Below are 17,967 nucleotides of genomic sequence, written 5' to 3' on the forward strand. Positions count from 1 at the left end.
TGGGACAGCGGCTAACCCTACTGAGTTAAAACTGAATAAAAGCAATAAGTCAGCTGGTATCATCGTACAGTTTGCACACGTTTCTATGTGAGCATTTACATCTCCTCCTCAGGCATTTCCCAGCTAATTTTTTATCAGGGCTAAAATAGCTTAGGGTTAAAAAGGAAAGGGTATTTTCCCCCAAACTTCCGCTGCAAGATCCTTGTTGCCGTTCTGATCACTGTACAAAAAGTTCCTCAAACCTACATCACCATAGCTGTCCTGGTGAGAGAGCTGCAAAGGCCGTGGCGTTTCCAGAGGACTTTTCCCAAGCGCTGATTTGGGAGCCCAGCACGGGGTGTTCGTGCAAAAGGGCGACAGGGAATAACTGCAGCGTTCGACCGTATTGCGCATTACGAGCAATGCTGTCCCCCTCAAACAGCTTAAGCTGGCTCGCCCCACATCCAGACCACAGCATGCATGGTGCAAAAGCAGTTTGTAAAGTCCTCTAAGCTTCACGTCCTTTGCAACGAACAGAAAGGCAGACGGAGCTTGCTCCTCCCAGCAGAGAGTCAGCTTGCCAAGGTTAAGGCACTTGCACAGGCTCCTCAGAAAGCCTAAGAGAAAACAACTGGTTTTGCACCCGGTTTTCCTCCTGCTGCGCCCAGCAGCTCAAACACAAGCCCGTCCTTCTCTGCACACCTTCCCTCTGCCCAGCAGAGCACGACTGTCAGAACGGCCCAGCCGCTGCTGCGCTTCGCGTTGGCACCGCGGCAGCCGCGAGCCGTTCTTCCTCCCCCTCTGCGCGATTCTCCTGGAACGACAGCTCCCGGGGCTGGGGTTTTAAGGAAATAAAGCCAAATATTAGGAGGCTCAAAATACAGATCAAGACTTCCAGGGACAGAGCTCCATCACCCGCAGCGGAGGGGCTGCCCGGCCCGGGGAGATGCTGCAGTGACCAAGTGCACCACGGTTTATCAGATGACTCAGAGGCAAGGGCACAGAGGATGCAGGAGGAGTTACGACTCCGAACGGAGGACAGGCAGCGGAGGATACCTTTCTCTGCCAAAACCACAGCAGGGACGGATGAGCCGCGACGGTGGAATCAGACGCGGATGCCCCAGCGCACCCCCGTTTACGGGAAACGGCCGCAGCCACGGCCCACGGCAGTGCCGACCCACCCACGGGTGCACCAAAGGGAGCAAACCAAGGTGCTGCGCAAGGTAGCCGGGATATGAATTCACGCAGGACATGAATTCACAGGAAATCAGGCTTCCTTAGTCAGTCCCATTGTTAACAAAATAACTTCACCGTATGCCTTTCCCCAGCACGGGTTTGCCCAAACGCTCCCAAAGCTCTAAAAATGAGCCACTTTCTCCCTCAATTTTACACAGCCAGACTTTTGGCCCCGGCACCGGGAAGTTTGCTGCCTTCCCGCCGCTGATCCTGCCGCTCTCCCTTGCTTCGCCTGCCCCTTCCTGAGCTCTGGAGGACCAGGGCTGACCGTCATCACATTCAGCACTCAGCATCCAGCTGGGACCACAGGGCTACTGGGATAAAAAAAACAATCAATGACACAGGAGGGATGTGCCCCAAGGTCCTAGAAATCCGCTTTATAAAATTTCATGGTGTTCTGATCCTAAAAGAGGTCTTCATTTGACATAGGAACGGGCTCCCCTGTGATCTCCTGGGCACTTCAGCAGACCAGGTTTGACAACGGTGTTACTATAAGGCAGGCAACAGCTATGTTAACAGCTTGGAGCTGAAGTTTACTGAGCTTCCTTTACTCAAGGGAACCGCATTTTTCTAAGATTATATTATTACTTGGGCTGGTCGCTCAGTAATGCAACATCATTTCCCTTTTGGGTGGGAAAGTTCTCTCCTTGTCCTCTGACTCGAATGATTTCAGCCTGCAAGGATGAATGCAGACTCTCAGCATAACCAAAGCACCGTGAGCGAACCGTGCCTCTTGCTGAAGCCGTGGGATGTCATGGAACAACACGTGGGCCTAAAAAACGTACGGCTACGGCTGTCCTCACGCCAGCTGCGTGCACGCAGAAAGGGGTGAGAGGGAAGGGTGGCCAGATGCAACAAAATCATTTTCTACCCGTACGCATGCAAAGACTTCACTCTTCCCCTGTGCCTGCACTTGTCACCCTCTTGCATCTGCCCTGCATGAATATGCCAGCAAATGAACGCAGCAGTATTTATGGCTACTGCAAATTATAATGCAAATGTTGCAAAGCTGCTCACAGAAATCAAAATTTGAATTTGCAATCAGGTCTATTTCCACTGGAAATTGGATTCTGCCTTTTATGTTCAGCTGATCAGGAAACAGAAAAACACATGACGCGCATCTTCAGCTGAATGTAAATAACGGGCCCTGTATTTGGGGTATCGAAGGTTCACGACAGGCTTGCACACGAACTACGGACTGTGCATTATGTGCAGGACGCTATCAAGAGAATATTATGAACAACCAACCTTTAATTTGCTTGGAACATCTTGCGATAGCTGGTCAAATTGTCCTGAAAGCTTTTTCGCACCATTAGAAGAGCAGGAAGACACCGTAACAGGTGCCAGGATCTGGCCGTACCTCTTTGCAGAGCAGCTCCGTGTGGGTCAGTGCGGGCTATCCCAGGTGTGCACGGACACAGCTCCAACGCCTGCACGCAGACACGCAGCTGCAAAGAGACCGGGGCTCATCCAGCACAGCAAGACCCTCCTGCACCAACCTCAAACCCTACAAACTGTCTTTTGAAAGTACAGGGGAAAAACAAAGCCAGAAACCTAGAGGGTTTACGCGGGGGAATCTATGATCCATCCAGCCCAGGGGTCAACACAGGGTAGTTCGCTCTGAGTATTTGGGAGGCTGTAGCTCAATGCACCGTATTGCACGTACATCGCATCTTGCAAAGGCAGGAGACCGCACAAAGCACACCGTCTCCCTCTACCCCATCTCTCCTCAACAGCGCAGCTACGCGCAGCCCCAGAAAGATGACATGTTCATAATTAAAAAAATAAAAATAAAAAAAGCAGCAGGCTCAGCTTTAGCCTTCTGATCACAAAGAGCAATGTATCCTGAAAAGCAAAAAATAAAAAAAAAGCTGAAGTGCCCAGTGTAGACAGGTCAGATACAATTTTTTATCTGACAAATGGATGAGCTGTTCCAGCCTTATTGGTTCAAATCTGTCCTTATTTTGGAAACAGTATGTATCTAACACTGATGAAGAGTTTACAGCGCTGGCCAACGTGCCCTTTGAGCAGAGACTTCAGAGGACCTGGAGAGTCTAGCAGCGCCTTAGAAGGAAACACACTTTCCACAGTGTAGAAAGATTATGGCTACACTGACAGGTTTTATTTGTTTGTTTGACTTTTTAATGGAAATAGTTCTTTATTCTGTTTCATTCTCCCTTTTTTTATTAGCTTGGACAAATGCTTCAGAAATAAAACTATCACAACCAGATTAAATGCTGTTAAGGCCTCAGTCCTGCTGCTTTTATTCGACGCAGTAAGTGCGGTTAGCTGTTCTGGGTCTGCTGGGCCAGGAAAAGTGTGGTCTTCAGGCTTTTACCCACAGGGCGCCTCAGTGCCTGGTTCGGGAGCTAACAGGACAGAGCAATCCGCTGCTCTCCCTTCTCAGCAGTCTCAAGAAATCCCTTTGGCAGGATGACTTGAAACTCCGCCGTTTGGAAGACGTGGCTTCACGCGCCAGGACCACGCGCGCACCTCCATCGGTGAGCCACAGCCACGACGGCCGGACAGCTGACGTCGAACTGTCACCGTGAACCCACGGCGAGCCCAAAGCTGCACCTCACCAAGCAGCTTGCTGCGGTGCCCGGAGCGGCGGCGGCAAGCAAATCGCAACGGCCCCGCTCGGCTCCGCTCGGGCATCGCGCTCACGGCTGCTTCACTCACATCCGTGGACCGAGATTGCTCCCCAAAAGGAGTCATCTGTCCGAGAGCGGTCCCAGCACGGCGCAAAGAAAGGGACGAGCTCACGCTTCACCTGCTTCTTTGTAAGGCAGGAAAGCCAGCATTTCCACCACGCATTAATACCCCCTCAGAGAGTCCAAGGTGATTTTTCTATTCGCACTATTTCTAATCTGATTCAGAACAATTTCTCTTCTCCTTTTTTTTACCAGGCCACTCAGGCAACTGTCTTAAAACCCCTGCCAACCCTTTAAAACCCCTGGCCATACAATGATGTTGCAAGTCACACTGCTCCCGTGGTTAAATCATAGATGCCAGAAATTCTAGTCTGGTGTCAAGCCACGTAATCTCTCCATGCCTCGCTTCTCTCCCTGCTAAGCGAGAATAATCCTCTACCACCTCCTGGAGATGTTTTGAAGGTGAAGCCACTAATCGCTGCGGGGCGCCCAGCTGTCGTGGCACGGCGGGTATTACACGGGCTGCAAATGCACTGGACAAGGGGGACGGAGGCGGCACACAAAACAGCTCGGGAGCTCAAACGGAGAGAGCTGCTGCCTGCCAGCCCCATAACTGGGGTCCGTAACACCTGATGGAGGAAGCAAATCGCTCCAGATAGCGAGTATGGCTGGGAGAACCCCTGCGCTCTGATCGGTGTCGGTAACTCCTTTGGATGCTAAGAATAATTTTCAAAGAGGAAGGCACCCACTGCGGCCAAGGAAGTGGGAAACCAGCGCTGACCTTGCCGCAGCCCCCATCGACCCAGGCTTTGCAACAGGCGATCATCCCCCTTGTCCTCCCAACCACACAGAAAAATTAAAGCAAATTAAACTATCCATCTTAAGCGGCCATTACTGCTTGAAAAGAATGATCTTAGAAAGCCTGGTGAAGCGCCGCGCTCGGGAGAGGCATGTGCTACTGGCTCTGGCAATCTGCTACAGGAAAACGAAACTTTTCAGGAGAGTCCATAATAGGCTTTAACTACCGCTATCTCATTACCCGTTTGTGCTGTGTTCAGAGCTTAGTCCTTACGTTCATTCACCACACATCAAGGTGTAAATCAATACGTATCGCTCTGTGTTCCCTGGCTGTTGGGTTTCACAATTATATCTCAAATTGCATTCATTTACCATTTAAATATCACGCAAACTGCTTCTACAGACTGGTGCTAAACCACCTGGCCAGTGAAAAACCCTCATTACCTTTAGAGACTTTGGATCAGGAAAGGACTGGGAAACTGATCTTTTTTTTTTTTTCTCTTTGTTTCCTTCTTCTGAAACAGTCTCTTTTTTCTTTTCATTTCTTTTTTGCTTTTAATTATGTACCCTGAAGGAGCAGAGCTAAATCTACCCAACTCCAGGGACTTCACGTTTGCAACAAACAAAACAAATTAACTTCTGTCTCACAAAAGGCTGAACACTGAAGCCGCCTGGGAGAGCAAAACGTTTCAGTGTGCAGGTTTTTTCCTCTCCTTGCCCTGCGGGGCGAGGAGGAAGCCCTCCTACCCCACAGGAGCGCCCATGAAACCCTGTCACAGCAAAACGGCAGCATTTTGCACCTTTCCCGCATTGGCGTTACTGCACGGAGAGCCAGGCTTCTGCCCCCCGAGAAGCCCTGAAACACAGGCGGTTAAACGTGAGGCAGATTTGAAGGCACGACGGTGTACACGGTGTACTCTGCGATACGGGCATCCTCCTGAACTTCGCCCCTTGCTCCTAAGCTTGCTGCTTCTGCGCACAAAATGTTTCAGAGATGGAGGGCTTAAAAAAGATAATGACAATACTGAGATGGACAAGAGACCCTCTGACCGCTCCGTGCCGCGGCCGAACCAAGTGCTCCTAGATCATCCCACACAGATCCTTCTCTGAGACACCTAAAATCTGCCAACGAGCGGGATCTCTTCCCGTCCTTAGGCCGCCTGCTCCACCGTCCTGCCACTCTCACCGAGCTGGAAAGTTTCTCCTAAAAGCCAACCTCAGTCTCCTTGGCTGCAAGTTAAGCTGATTTCTTCTCGGCTGATTTCACACCTCGTTTCTGGGACTCGCAGAAAGGCAGGGCAGCAGCTGGCACGGAGAGGAGGGAGAAAGGGCGGAAGGACAGACGCAGATGGCAGAAACATGAATTGACTTATCTAGGCAACCACATTGCTAGCGTTCCCGTGCCGTCCCCAGCCCGACGCGGCCAGGCGTCTTACGCGGATCGGAGGGCCAGGAGGGAGGCAAAGGGAAAAGGAAATTACAAAAAAAATAAAAAAGAGGAGGGAGGGGGAAATTTGCATAATAAGTTTTCATCCCCAGTGAAGCTCGCAGGGCTTGGTGCTACCTCGGCTACCAGTTTGCGTGCTGCTGTAGGAGCCTGCGCTGGTCCCAGCGCGGAGCGGCGGCGTAATTTTAAAACGCGGACAAAGAGGCAGCCTCCACGCCGTAGCTCTGGTGTGGCCAACGGAGCAAGGGAAACGGAGAGGTTTCACTCCCACTTCACAGATGGCAAGCCTGAAACACTGAGACCTGCTAGAGGACAGGCCTTGTAACCAGACAGCCCACGTCCCAACGACGGCCTGGCCACACACTGCGCCCTCCCAATCGCCCGTCTCCGACGTTAAGACAGACGCCAAGCCAAACGGCGCGGGGGGCTTTGGCAGCGCTGCAGTTCCAGCCACTCCTTTCACCGCTTTCCTTGCTTCCTCCCTTTCACCGGCTTCCTTGCTTCCTCGCTCACCTATTTGCTTCCTGCGCCTCCCTGCCTGCATTCAGCCCGTGTCTGAAACGACAAGCCCCAGCGCTCTTCCCCAGCTCTTCCCCAAGACGAAACGACCGTGTGCTTTGGGCGCAGCCGGGCTCCCCAGCGCGGTCCCCAGCGCTCCGGGCCCCAGCCTGCTCCGCGCTCCCTCGCCCCGCGATACCGTCTGCGCTCCGAACGCCGCGGTCGAACCTCGCAGGCGTTTCAAGCGCGGCCGCGATGTTATCTTCGGTTCCACGTACGGGGCGACGGGTTTACAAGAAACGCTTCCCCTCCCCGCCTGCAAACAGACGCTCTCGGAGGCCAAGGGCTCATCGGAAAGGGGAAGGGGTAGGTGAGGCAGACAGAGGCGGGTTTCCCGAGCGCAGGCCGACAGCGATTCAGGAGTTCGCACCGGCCTGCTGCCCCTACACCCCGCCGTTTAGCTGACTGACACGCACAGAGCTGTAGCTAACACCGAGCGAGCTGCAGCTGTCAGGACATAACGTAATTTATTACGTCGTTTGCGAGGGATCCAGCCGCCACCGTGCTATTTATCACTTCTTGGCCACGGTGTCCCCTCTTCCTCCCGGATTAGGAGCGACATGATTCACGAGCACCCGCAGGTGCCAGGCACAGACACGCTGGGGCAAACGCTTAACGGGCCGAGCGGGGCCGGCAGACACTCGCATCCAGACAAATTTATTTTCCTGCGTGCGGACAGAGAGTCCGAGCTTTTCAGGCTCGAACAAAGGAAACGCATTCCTCCGCTGGCGCTCAGGAGTCATCAAGGTCACAGGAAAAGATGCCTGATAGAAATCTGAGATGAAATTAAATATTTTTTTCTAGCCACCGAGGAATTTACACAGCTCTCATCAAATAATAGCTGAGGACTGGGCAGTCAGTGGCAGATTTTATCTTTACAATGTTCATGGCAGGTAAGGTAGCATTACTCTCACCCGTTTCGGAGGGCAAACTGACACTTGAAGTGACACAAAGAGCTCTGTGGCTGAGCTGGGAACAGACCCAAACCTCTCTAATTTCAGGGCAGTATCCTAGTCACCAGGCTATTCCCACGCAAACGCTGCCAGGCGCTTTCTCATCCACTGCAGGGTACGTCCTAATGAGGTACCCAAAAACACATTTTGTTTCACGTGGATACACCCTACGAAGGCATACTTTGCGTAGGTGAAGAAAACTAACATGTTATAAAAGTAGTTTGGTCATGTTTCCTGAAATCATATAGCTGTATGAAAGTAATTTGAACCCTGACAAGCAATGTATGAAATTCTCTTTACATCAGAAACTAAGAGGCGAAATTCTGTGGTCCCTTTCAGGCGGGAGGGCAGGTGTACAAGTCACCCCTTCTGGACTTCTAACCTACGAAGCCACGTTTTGACGTACTGGATTTCTTTACCACACCTACAGAAATCTGGCACCAGCTTTTCAAAGGCAGAAGAATCAGTCATCCTCAGAGCGATGCGTCTTCTTTGGAAAACAAGTAAATCCATTTACTGGGTGGCAATTAAAACTAGCTCCGTTTGTTCTGTGAAAAACACGGGCTGGTCTATCCTCTCTCTCTCTGCCTGCGCCGAAACCAAATTCCGAGCTATCGATAAAGCCCCGACCCAGTCACTGCTCCTCATGACGGCACGGCGACAACGCGATTTGCTAAGGGACCGATGTGAGGAGCCGAGAGGGTATTTTTAGCCTCCCGAAGGCACCTGCCCCCACCGCCGGGCGCGGGTTAGCGCCGGCCGGGGCGAGGGAAAAGAGGCGGCTCCGGCGCGGAGCTGGCACCGCGGGCGCCTTGCGCCCACCTCGGGCGGGCGGCCGCTCCGGCCCGGGGCTGCTCCCCCCTCCTCTGCCGAAGTTGCTGCGGCTCAGCCTGCGCGGCTGCAAAACAAGCAACGTCTTTGCAAGGATGTCCCCGTCCCCGTCCCCGCTCTGGATCCATCACGCTCAAGCCCTCGGCCACCCCGCGCTGCACAGCGCTCTCGGCGCAGGGACCCCGCGGCCCCGGCAGCCTCCTCCGCCGCCCCCCGCCCGCCCCGGCCCCCTCGGGGCACTCACCGGCGCGTCCCGCGGCGGGCGGCGAGCAGGGCCGGCTGCGGGCAGGCGGCGGAGCAGCAGCAGCAGCAGCAGGAGGAGGAGGAGAAGGAGGAAGGCGGCGGGGGGAGGCGAGGGGCAGCGACCCCGCCGGCGGGGCCAGCGCCAACAGCAGCAGCAGCAGCAGCAGCAGCAGGAGGCGGCTGCAGGCTGCCGGCATGGCGCGGGGCGGCTTCACATGCCCCCGGCGCGGGGGCGATCAGCGAGCCGGCGGGCGGCGGTGGGGTCGGGAATTCACCACGGCCCCCCCCCACCCTCCCCTCCCCGGGGCGGCGGCGGGGCAGGAGCCGGAGGAGCCGGAGCGGCCGCCCCGGCCCTAGGAGCGCCGGGTGCCCATAGCGGCGGCGGCGGCGGCGGCGGCGGCGGCAGCAGCCTGCGGCCAAGTGCCGGCGCCCGAAAGTAAAAGGGCAGAGGCGGCCCAGGCTCCTCCTCGAGCCTGACATCACCGGAGCCGCGGCCCGCACGGCCCGGCCCGGCGCGGCGCGGCGCTGCCCTGCCCGGGGGCTCGGCCGCCCCCCCGCCCCGCTCCGCGCCGCTCCGCGCCCGCCGCTCCGCGCCCCGCAGCGCCCTAAGGCGGCGCGCGCTGTTCGCTGCTCCCCCCCCCCTTTTTTTCCCCCCCTCCCGCAGTAACTGCTTTATGTTTCAAGTGGACCCCGCGTGCCACCAGGCACTCCCCCCCGCCCCCCCCCCCCGAGCCCAAACATCACCCCAGGGCCCAGAAAGAGGTGACACCCTGCCCCAACGCGACCAGCAAAGTTTCAAGGCAGGAAACCAAAGCGGCTCCCCCCTGCTCCTCGCAGGCACAATAACGCCACAGCCTTTCCTCCGTGCCCGGCCGCTCGCCGGCCAAGGAAGCGATCCGCGGAGGTTACACATAACGTGGCCACCTAGTAGTGATCTACTGCAACGGGATTTATTCCGCTCCCGGAATAGAAGCCCAGCTGCAAGATAGGCGCCTTTTGCTAGAAAGGGTAGCGTTATCCTGTTTAAGTTTCCAGGCAATATACACATTGGATCGCGCTGGGACCGGGCCAAAAGAGCAATGCTGCAATAACTCGCTCCTGCACGCCACCGTACCCCCCTGCCCTTCCCCGGTCCCACTGGTTTCTAAACGCAAGCCAGCCCTGTTATGCTTCTGGGGCTGCATTTGAGTTACAGCGCGACGGAGGCGGTCGCATGCTGCAGGAAGCCAGCGATCTATCGAGCCCAATCCCATGCGTCTGGCTGCGACCAAACAGCTTCTGAAGCGGATGAAAACCTGCCCGGTTGTGCAACGCTCTGCAAGCCTGAAAAGTTTCTTTACAGAGGAACATGGCGAGCATTAGATAGCCCCAGACTTAATCCCCATTGAGGCTGCCTTCTGGCAAGATCAAGCCCTTGCCAAATCACTTCAAATCTTTTATTGCTTATAAAGCTAACCTGCTCTCTGTTTTAAATTCCAGCAGCAGCATTTCAGGCTGCAGCTTCTCGCAGTGGCAAATTTCACAGGCCAGTTGTATGCGAGGTAGAGCATTTCCCTTTATTGTTCTAAAATTACCGCTCACAACTTCACCCTCGCGTTGGGAGCGAGCGCACAAAGGAGCAGGTCTCACCCAGGCTGCGGGCAGCCCCGCACCAGGCTCGCAGTCCCTGCTGAGCTCCGGCTTTCCGAGCAAACCAACCTCCGCGCATCGGCAGCCTCTCTGCCTATGTGCCACTGGTGCGCCCTTTGCTTTTCCCTCGAGCTATTTCCCAATCAGGTTTAATTTCCACAAGCTGAAGGCACCCAAGCAGAATCCAGTGTTTCCCAGCAGAGGTGACTGTAACGGTGCTTTGCAATGCACGAAATCCAGGACCATCTAGATATCTGTGGCTGCAGCTTTGGACAAGACACTGATTTGGTCCACCCCCCCCCCCCTTATTTCTGAGGTTCACTTAACGAAAAGCAAAAGCCAGTAGTCGATAGCCTGACGAACGCTGACAAACACTCCAGAAGGCCTCTTTCCACCCAAAAGATGGCACTGATGAGCACACACAAGCAAGTTGTCTTGATCCCCCCCCGAGACTCGGAGACTTAGTCTCCCCTGCTATTACGCTTTTCTTCGAACATGCCCATGGGCTCTGCTCCTTTCCATACACCTCAGCCAAGCCCACGGCTCTGCAGGGTAGCACACAGAAATCTGCCCTCTGTGGCTTGCATAATAATACTGGAAAATGCAGCCTTCGAGGAATCCCTCTATAACTCCATTCTCTTCCCTACAGCTTTTGGTATCTTCTTGCATAAAATTTGGTTAAACGCGAGGAACGATTCAAGCTATTGACAGTTCTGCAAGTACTACGCGTGTTAGGGAGCGGAAGCACAAACAAATCACAATGACACTTCTAATTACACAAGGAAACGTCCCGGTCTCGGCCACTGGGGATATCTGAGTGAGCAAGAGGCTGCAGCCACTTACCATCAAGCAGAAGGGTTGCTACCCATGCAGGATCTGCACAGGGTATATCTTCTGGCTCCTTCAACCTATGCCAATTCACTTTTTCATTCTTTATGGAATAGGATGTGTAAAAGAAAGCATTCTCATCAATAAGATAGAAATACCGAAATTCAGCTAAGTAATGTGCCATCATGGGATTGAGTTAAAGCTCGTGTTAAGAGCTGCAAAGTATTTTGATGTTTTGGGAGATGGCATAGGGAGATAGAGCAGCAACTCAAATGCTTGACGGTGTCTTGATACACAAAACATTGGACTCCACGTTTCTCATCCTTAAGGTAGTAAATAATGCTAGCATTAATTATGATTCTCCAGAAAGTTTTTGTCAGTCCCTGGAATGGAAGTCATTACTAACAAACAAACGCCACACTTTATTACATATCTTAACTATATTATACAGGTGAGGAAGTAGGGGCAAAAAAATCTTGTCCAAGGTCTACAGTATGTCGGCAGAACAGCTTGACGCAAATAAAAGCTAAAACCAGCCCCGACATAAAATAGGTGTAGCTCAAAGCTGTGCTCTTGCGTCCACTTATTCTCAAACTGAACTCGACCATAGGGTCATAGCGCTGAGTCGGGAGCGCTGGTCCTTCCCTTTTCCGAGGGACTTTCCCCTCATTTATAAGCCATGCAGCCGCTTGCCACTCTTACTGCATCCTCCGAGGCTGTAAATCCAACAAGCAGGAAGCACGATACCAAATGCTTTTCCAAAAAGTCTCAATAAATTGTTCCTACTGTTTTACTCAACAGGCACATGGAGAACAAAATCAGAAGCACGCGCATGCAAAATAAATGTTACTGAAAGAATAACCCTGAGGAGCGCTGTGGCGGTATCGAATGTCTCCGTCCCCCCCGTGCGTCCGCCGTGCTTACCGTGACCCACTGGGCTTTGCTGCTGACTTTAAAAGCAGTGACGGCGGCAGACCTGATCCAAACCTTGCCGGGGGGGCGGCTAAACCCCCCTCCCAAGATTCCCATTAAAAGCATGAACAAACTGCAAGAGCTGCTGTAACGCTGCGCTGCTGAACCAAACGTTCAGAAACGCGCTACGGGGACCACGCTATCCTTGAACCGGCCATACGCTGGTTAAGCTTAATATAGGTGGAAACGCCGAGGACGGGCTGTGTCCTGGGATGTGACTGGGGCTCCGAGCGGGGCTCCAGGATTTGTCTTTGGCAGCCTGCAGGGCAGTAAAAGCAGCAGCGCCGCGGCCGTGGTGCTCACTAGCTGGGACAAAAGTGCTGCAAGGTGAGTGACTACATTTAAACAAGGATTTACCGTAAGAAAAACTTCTTCTCCCCTCTCCATCGTGGTACCAGTCCTGAACAGCATTTTCTTCACAGGCACCTGGAAAGGAAACACCAATATTTAGGCAGTTTCATACTTCCCAGATGCAGCCCCTTCCTCCACCAGCTGCCTCATCTGTCCAGTTTCCGGGGCTGTAAATTCAAAAGCTGCTATGTTTTTCTACCATGTTATTTTCTGTCTGCCCTAACCACTTCAGTAAGGAATATTCCTGCACTGAAGAAGTCAATTTATGATGAGCTTTGATATTTTTAAGCCTCACCTCCAGCAGTCCCATGAAAACACGGAAAAACCTTGCTCTTTTTTTTTTTTTTTTTGAAGGGATACATTTCTGTCTCCTGGGGTTGCAGAGAAAAGTTTGGAAGCACCAAGCAAGCGTCATTCGAAGGCTTAAAAGACAGAGGAAAATTAATAGAGACCGTTTCCTGCAAGGGTGAAGGTGGCTGTTAGATGCTCCTGTGAGCATGAAAGCTCAGCATAGGCCACCAGGCGCCCGGGTTTTTGCCGCGCGGCTCTGGAGTTGTTTATCCCTGTGGCATCTCTGCTTCACTGCGCGCTTCGCTAGCGCGCCCCGAAATAATCGTTATAAGGCAGCAGAGAGCTGAAGGCCGAGGGTGCTGCCCCCTGGTTTTTAAGAACGTGCAACTAACTGAAGGTTTAAATGCATGAAATGGTACCATGTGACCGGGGAGTCAAACGCACCAGGTACACCCTGACGTAAAATAATGTCACAACATCCTGCTGAAAGTGGCTGTGGCCTAAAAAGTCTCCCAGAATTATGTATCAACTACATTTAGTGCTTTCATTTGAAAGCAATCAGCACGTTCAACACAGGAAAGAGTTAAAAAAAAAAATCCCAGCAACACAGGAAGCCTCTGTGTCTAATATAATAGTATATGATATTATATGCTAATTAATTGATTCCCATCCATCACCCTGTTTGGGGGGAAGAAAAATGCAGTTTGTTTTTATTTCACCTTCATTTCCATGTTCCCATCAGAGGGACTGGAGAACTGCGCCTGAAATTGCCAGGCTTTGCATTGTTTCGGTCTGAAATCACTGAAAAACAAAGGAGTTTCTGCAGAAGAGGCATCTCTGCAACACTTTGAGCGGATTAAATTTATTGGTCACTTTTTCTTCAGTTATATAGGAACCTTTCACAGTTCCAGCCAATATCACAAAACTCCTACAGTTCACTTGAAACTCAGCCCAGATCTGTCCAAAACTTGGATCAGGCTCATAAACCTCAGACGAGTTTTCGGCTGATGATGAATTAAGGTACAAAGTGAATATTTTCTACTCCCGGAATTTGTTATTAAAAGTCCTGAGTTTCCAAAGTGGACAGATAGTTCCTAACTGAGTAATTAATTACCTTCACCACGTCCTCTTTATGTTGCAAGCTACCCGTTAATGGATCCCAATCATCCAAAAGGCACTTAGCACCTGAACATTTTTCTTGAAACTGGGGGAGGGAGGGGCTGTTTTACTGATTCATTTTTTACAAGTCATGCTTGGCTTGCAGCTCCCCTAGGAGCAGCTTCTTCCAGATACTTGACATTTGGAGGTCGGGATGGATACGGATCTTGTGATCTCTTTTCATCCCTCACGGAAAAAACGCACAACAAATTAAAACGATCAGACATCTGTCGGTCAAAAATGTCGCCTTTTGAATCCTGTCAATGGAAACAAAGCCTGTATTTTCTGGAAAAATTCATCCGTTTCAATCCATCTTGTGAGAAGCAATCCTAAAATTTCTGATTTCTTTATTTCAAGACCCTATTCAGCCAAGCTCTGGCTTGGATAGCCTTAAGAAAAACCCAGCCATTTCAGAGCTGAGCAAAACACTGCACAGCAGCACCGCTAACCCCCCTCCATCCCAGAGAAGCTCCTGCCAACGTTTACGAGCAACATTTGGATCCAATAAAGTTACAGGTGCACTTCTTTACCGTCTCGTTTCTCAAAGCGTCGCCGCAGCCGTCCGCGCGGCACCAAGCTGCTCCCATTTGCGGCTGAAACTCCGCCGTCGCACGCGGGAGGCAAAGCCCAGATGGGCGAGAGCGCCAGGCCCTGCCGCGGCTCCCGGGGGCCGCATCCTGCTGCCGAGCCCAAGTGCCCGGGCTGCTCCCGTTCGCCTGGCTGCCAGCCCGGAGCACCTCGGTTTCCATCAGCCTTTCGGCAAAAAAAAGTCAGTTCAGTCCCGGGCAACCCAGACGCTTGGGAATTAGGTACATAAAAATAACTTGAAAAACATCACCAGAGGCAACAGAAGGTAGGAACGGATGTATCGTGCAGTTTTGCTTTAAAGCTATATATTTCAGAAGTTTGCTGGTAGAGTCTCTCCTCCATAAAAGCACTGAGCTCTCACCTTGACCCAGGTCTCAAAGCTGTTGCGCCAAATCTGGGCCTCAGCAATATGCCACTGTTATATCAGGAACATAAGCAAATCCATTACACGCCTGTTTTACATGGAGTTTCCAAATTTATAGGTTGACTCTAATCCTTTAATTTTCTCTCTTTTATCCCAGGAATTGCTCTTTCTAGAATTCACCAGGCAAGCCCAATAACTGAGGTAGCCTTAGTGTCCCACTAATTTAAATGATAATCCTGGTTTGACTACTGCAGTTCAGCAAATCTCCTCTTCTAACATTGCAGGTATAAGTATGATACCATTTAAAAAACTGTCCGTCTGACCCAGAAGTACCTTGGTGAAACATACTGTCTCACTGGCCATAGACTGTCCCAGTTACTAAATTAAGCAGTAGGATTTACAGATTCAATTCTTTAATGTATTTTGTTACGGTCCTTTGCTTCTTCCTCCAGCTCTATGGATCACGACTACCTGCACATGTGAATGTCACCAGTGTGTGACTTTTTGGCCACTGAACACAGCAAAGTACATGCAAGGCAACTCAAAGTTGACCGAGAGATAGGCAAGAAGGGAGAAAAAAGGTGGGTTTGAATTAAGCTACGGATTTAAGGAGCTTGGTTCTCCCCGTGCAGTCTCCTAATGACACACACCCTGATCCAGTGTGGTGATTTCAATATATACCAACTAAGAAGCTCTTAATCCCAGTATCGCAGCAAAACCACTTTTCTCCTGCCCATTTTCTGTCTTGACTATTCATACTGCAAGTTTTTCTGAGGCAGAAGATTTTGAGTTCAAGACACTTGCCAGCCTTGTGGGATCGCAAACTCAGCGCAAGCTTCCGGGCACTACTGCAACATGAGTAATAACATATTTAAACTTCACTACCTTCTGTGCTTTTATCTTCTACAAACGAAGCTGTCAAAACTAGATCCACCAATTTACAGTTGAGAGTCTTCAAAAAACAAAACAGAACTTTTATGTTCACATATCTCTCAAAAACAAATGTTTTCACACCCTGGACCCACTACAAAACATTCTCATTTCTCAAAAAAAAACCCCATGAACCCAAAGGAAGATAATTTTGGATGATAACAAAGCTTATATGGCTTAAAAGATAGGAGGCCCTTTTCATAATGGTAAAAACCAAACTGCAACTTGTACTGGACAGATAACGCTCAGAGCTGGGTCCCAAACAGACCTTCAGGGAAATCGAATCTTCATGAAATCCACAGGGTCCAGAGTCACAGTGTGGCTCCAGGATGGGAAAAAGTAACACATTGCCATCCACAGTGGGAATTCCCACCCACTTTCCTTCCTTTCACCCATAAAATGTTAAGCTGATAAACTCCTACCCCTGATTTCACACGTTTTTAAGAGAGTACTACAAAAGCTATAGACTTTTTATTTCATTGATTTACAGCACTGTTTAGTACGTGAAGAGAGCATGCCTCTTACCTAATTCGATGCACATAAAAATGAAGGTTTTTACCACTGAGAACAAGTCCTGCTGCTGTTTTTAACAATGCACCCTGGTCTTCTCCTGCAATACTACTTTTCTTTCTTTTCCTTGGAAAAACTTATTTGTTATGCAAAGGCCTGCATACCAGTGTGGCCTTAACTCATCTAGTCTCAAACGTTACCAAGTCTGTTGGGTTATTGGATTAGAAACCATCTACAAATTTCAAAAAAGGCTGCTCTGATCATGTGGTTGGGGTACCCCAAATCACCGCAACTATTTGGCCTTATCTGCACAAAGCCAGTGGCCCGGGGAAAGAAAATACAGCCTCGATTTTCTGCTGACGCTGGCTTTTCAAAAGTACAACCTCACTAACTGGTACGCTCTCGATTTATACTGGAAAAAAGTGGAAACAGAATTATTGGCGGAAAAGAACCAATCCTTTTACCGGTGTCCCTGACACCATTTGTCCCTGTTGCTTCAGAGGTAGTAGCTTCTACAAGGCTTCCCTCAACAGTTATTGTTAATTATGTCAAAAGCAAACGCTCCAAGAAAGATCAACACATCTCTTTTCCAGTATAAAATAGCAAAGCCGATTTACTCAGAATGTGTAATGGCAGCAACCATACCAGTCCTATGCCGTACACTCCTCTCTTGCCAATATGATGGGAGGAAAACACCAAGTGCTGATACTTACAGTGTGGTGAAAGGATCTAGTATCTGCTGTGCTGGTTATTCCAACGGAGGAGGCAGAAACTTTGGGGAAAGCTTCTCCACGAGCAGCACGTTGAGCCCAAAGATGAGAAACCACAGGCGTGAAGTGCTCTGCACACACAGCAGTAGGCAGGAGCAACGGCTACGTTCACACACCCTCCAGAGCTCTACATCTCCTGCAGGTACCTCTCTGGCTTCCTCAGGACCTCCCCAAGGAGAGAACCTGGACACGGGACAGCTGACCCAACCACCACTGAATAATTCTCTCTGAACCATACTGGTTGTTGGGAACTCTGCTCAGAAGTGTTCCCAACAACCATTTACACAATGGTTCCCATTTACACAAAAGTGTAAATGCACTTTTCTAGGCACGAAAACAATGATCAGCTTTGGATATTTAAGCTTTGAGGAGTGAGAGAGATTTGCTGTCTCACTATACCAGCAACCAAGGCAGCCTTCTGCTGTCTCACTACCATCGTGGTTTGCTGTCTCCAGCACTCGCACGGGACGCAGCCAGGCATTTTGCCACGCTCCAACAGCCTGGTGCTCACACACGAGCTACATGGGTCAATTCAAAATGACACGTGAAAAACGGATCCTACTCTGTCCCATGGTGCATTGATCATCTCTCCCTGCCAGACCTCAGTAGCAACTGCTTCCATCCTACGCAGATGCCTGTCTGTCCACTGCCTTTTCCCAGTAACAACAAAGCATGACCCATCGCTGTACAGAGCCAACCCAGTGCGCTGCTGAGCCCAACCTCCGAGCCCTCCAAACAGCCGTTAACTGGCCTTTGCACAGCAGGGTGGCTTCCTCCTGCAGCCCAGTAAAGCACAGTCAAGGCTTTGCCAGCAGGCTAGCAAGAGAGAAATTGTTGCAGAGGACGTTCGGATGCGATGGGTCACAAAAGCTAAAGC

The 17,967-nt window shown here is 51.2% G+C and overlaps 1 protein-coding gene across 5 annotated transcripts in view; it reads right to left on the reverse strand.

The window, feature by feature from the left end:
• Positions 1–15,682, reverse strand: part of HEG1 (heart development protein with EGF like domains 1) — a 66,932-nt gene extending 51,250 nt beyond the window's left edge. For 2 of the 5 annotated variants that reach the window (XR_011141967.1, XM_068949115.1), the window contains exon 1: positions 8,701–9,005. Coding sequence is in view for 3 of the 5 variants with exons in the window: in XM_068949115.1 (XP_068805216.1) it covers positions 8,701–8,896 (196 nt within the window). In the remaining 2 variants the exon portion in view is untranslated. Of the gene's footprint in view, positions 1–8,700; positions 9,006–12,485 lie in introns of those variants that run through there. The other 3 variants (XM_068949114.1, XM_068949111.1, XM_068949110.1) reach the window with 3 other exon arrangements.
• Positions 15,683–17,967: the final 2,285 nt, after the last annotated feature.

This window comes from Struthio camelus, chromosome 6 (genome assembly GCF_040807025.1).
Source record: "Struthio camelus isolate bStrCam1 chromosome 6, bStrCam1.hap1, whole genome shotgun sequence".
NCBI lineage: Eukaryota > Metazoa > Chordata > Aves > Struthioniformes > Struthionidae > Struthio > Struthio camelus.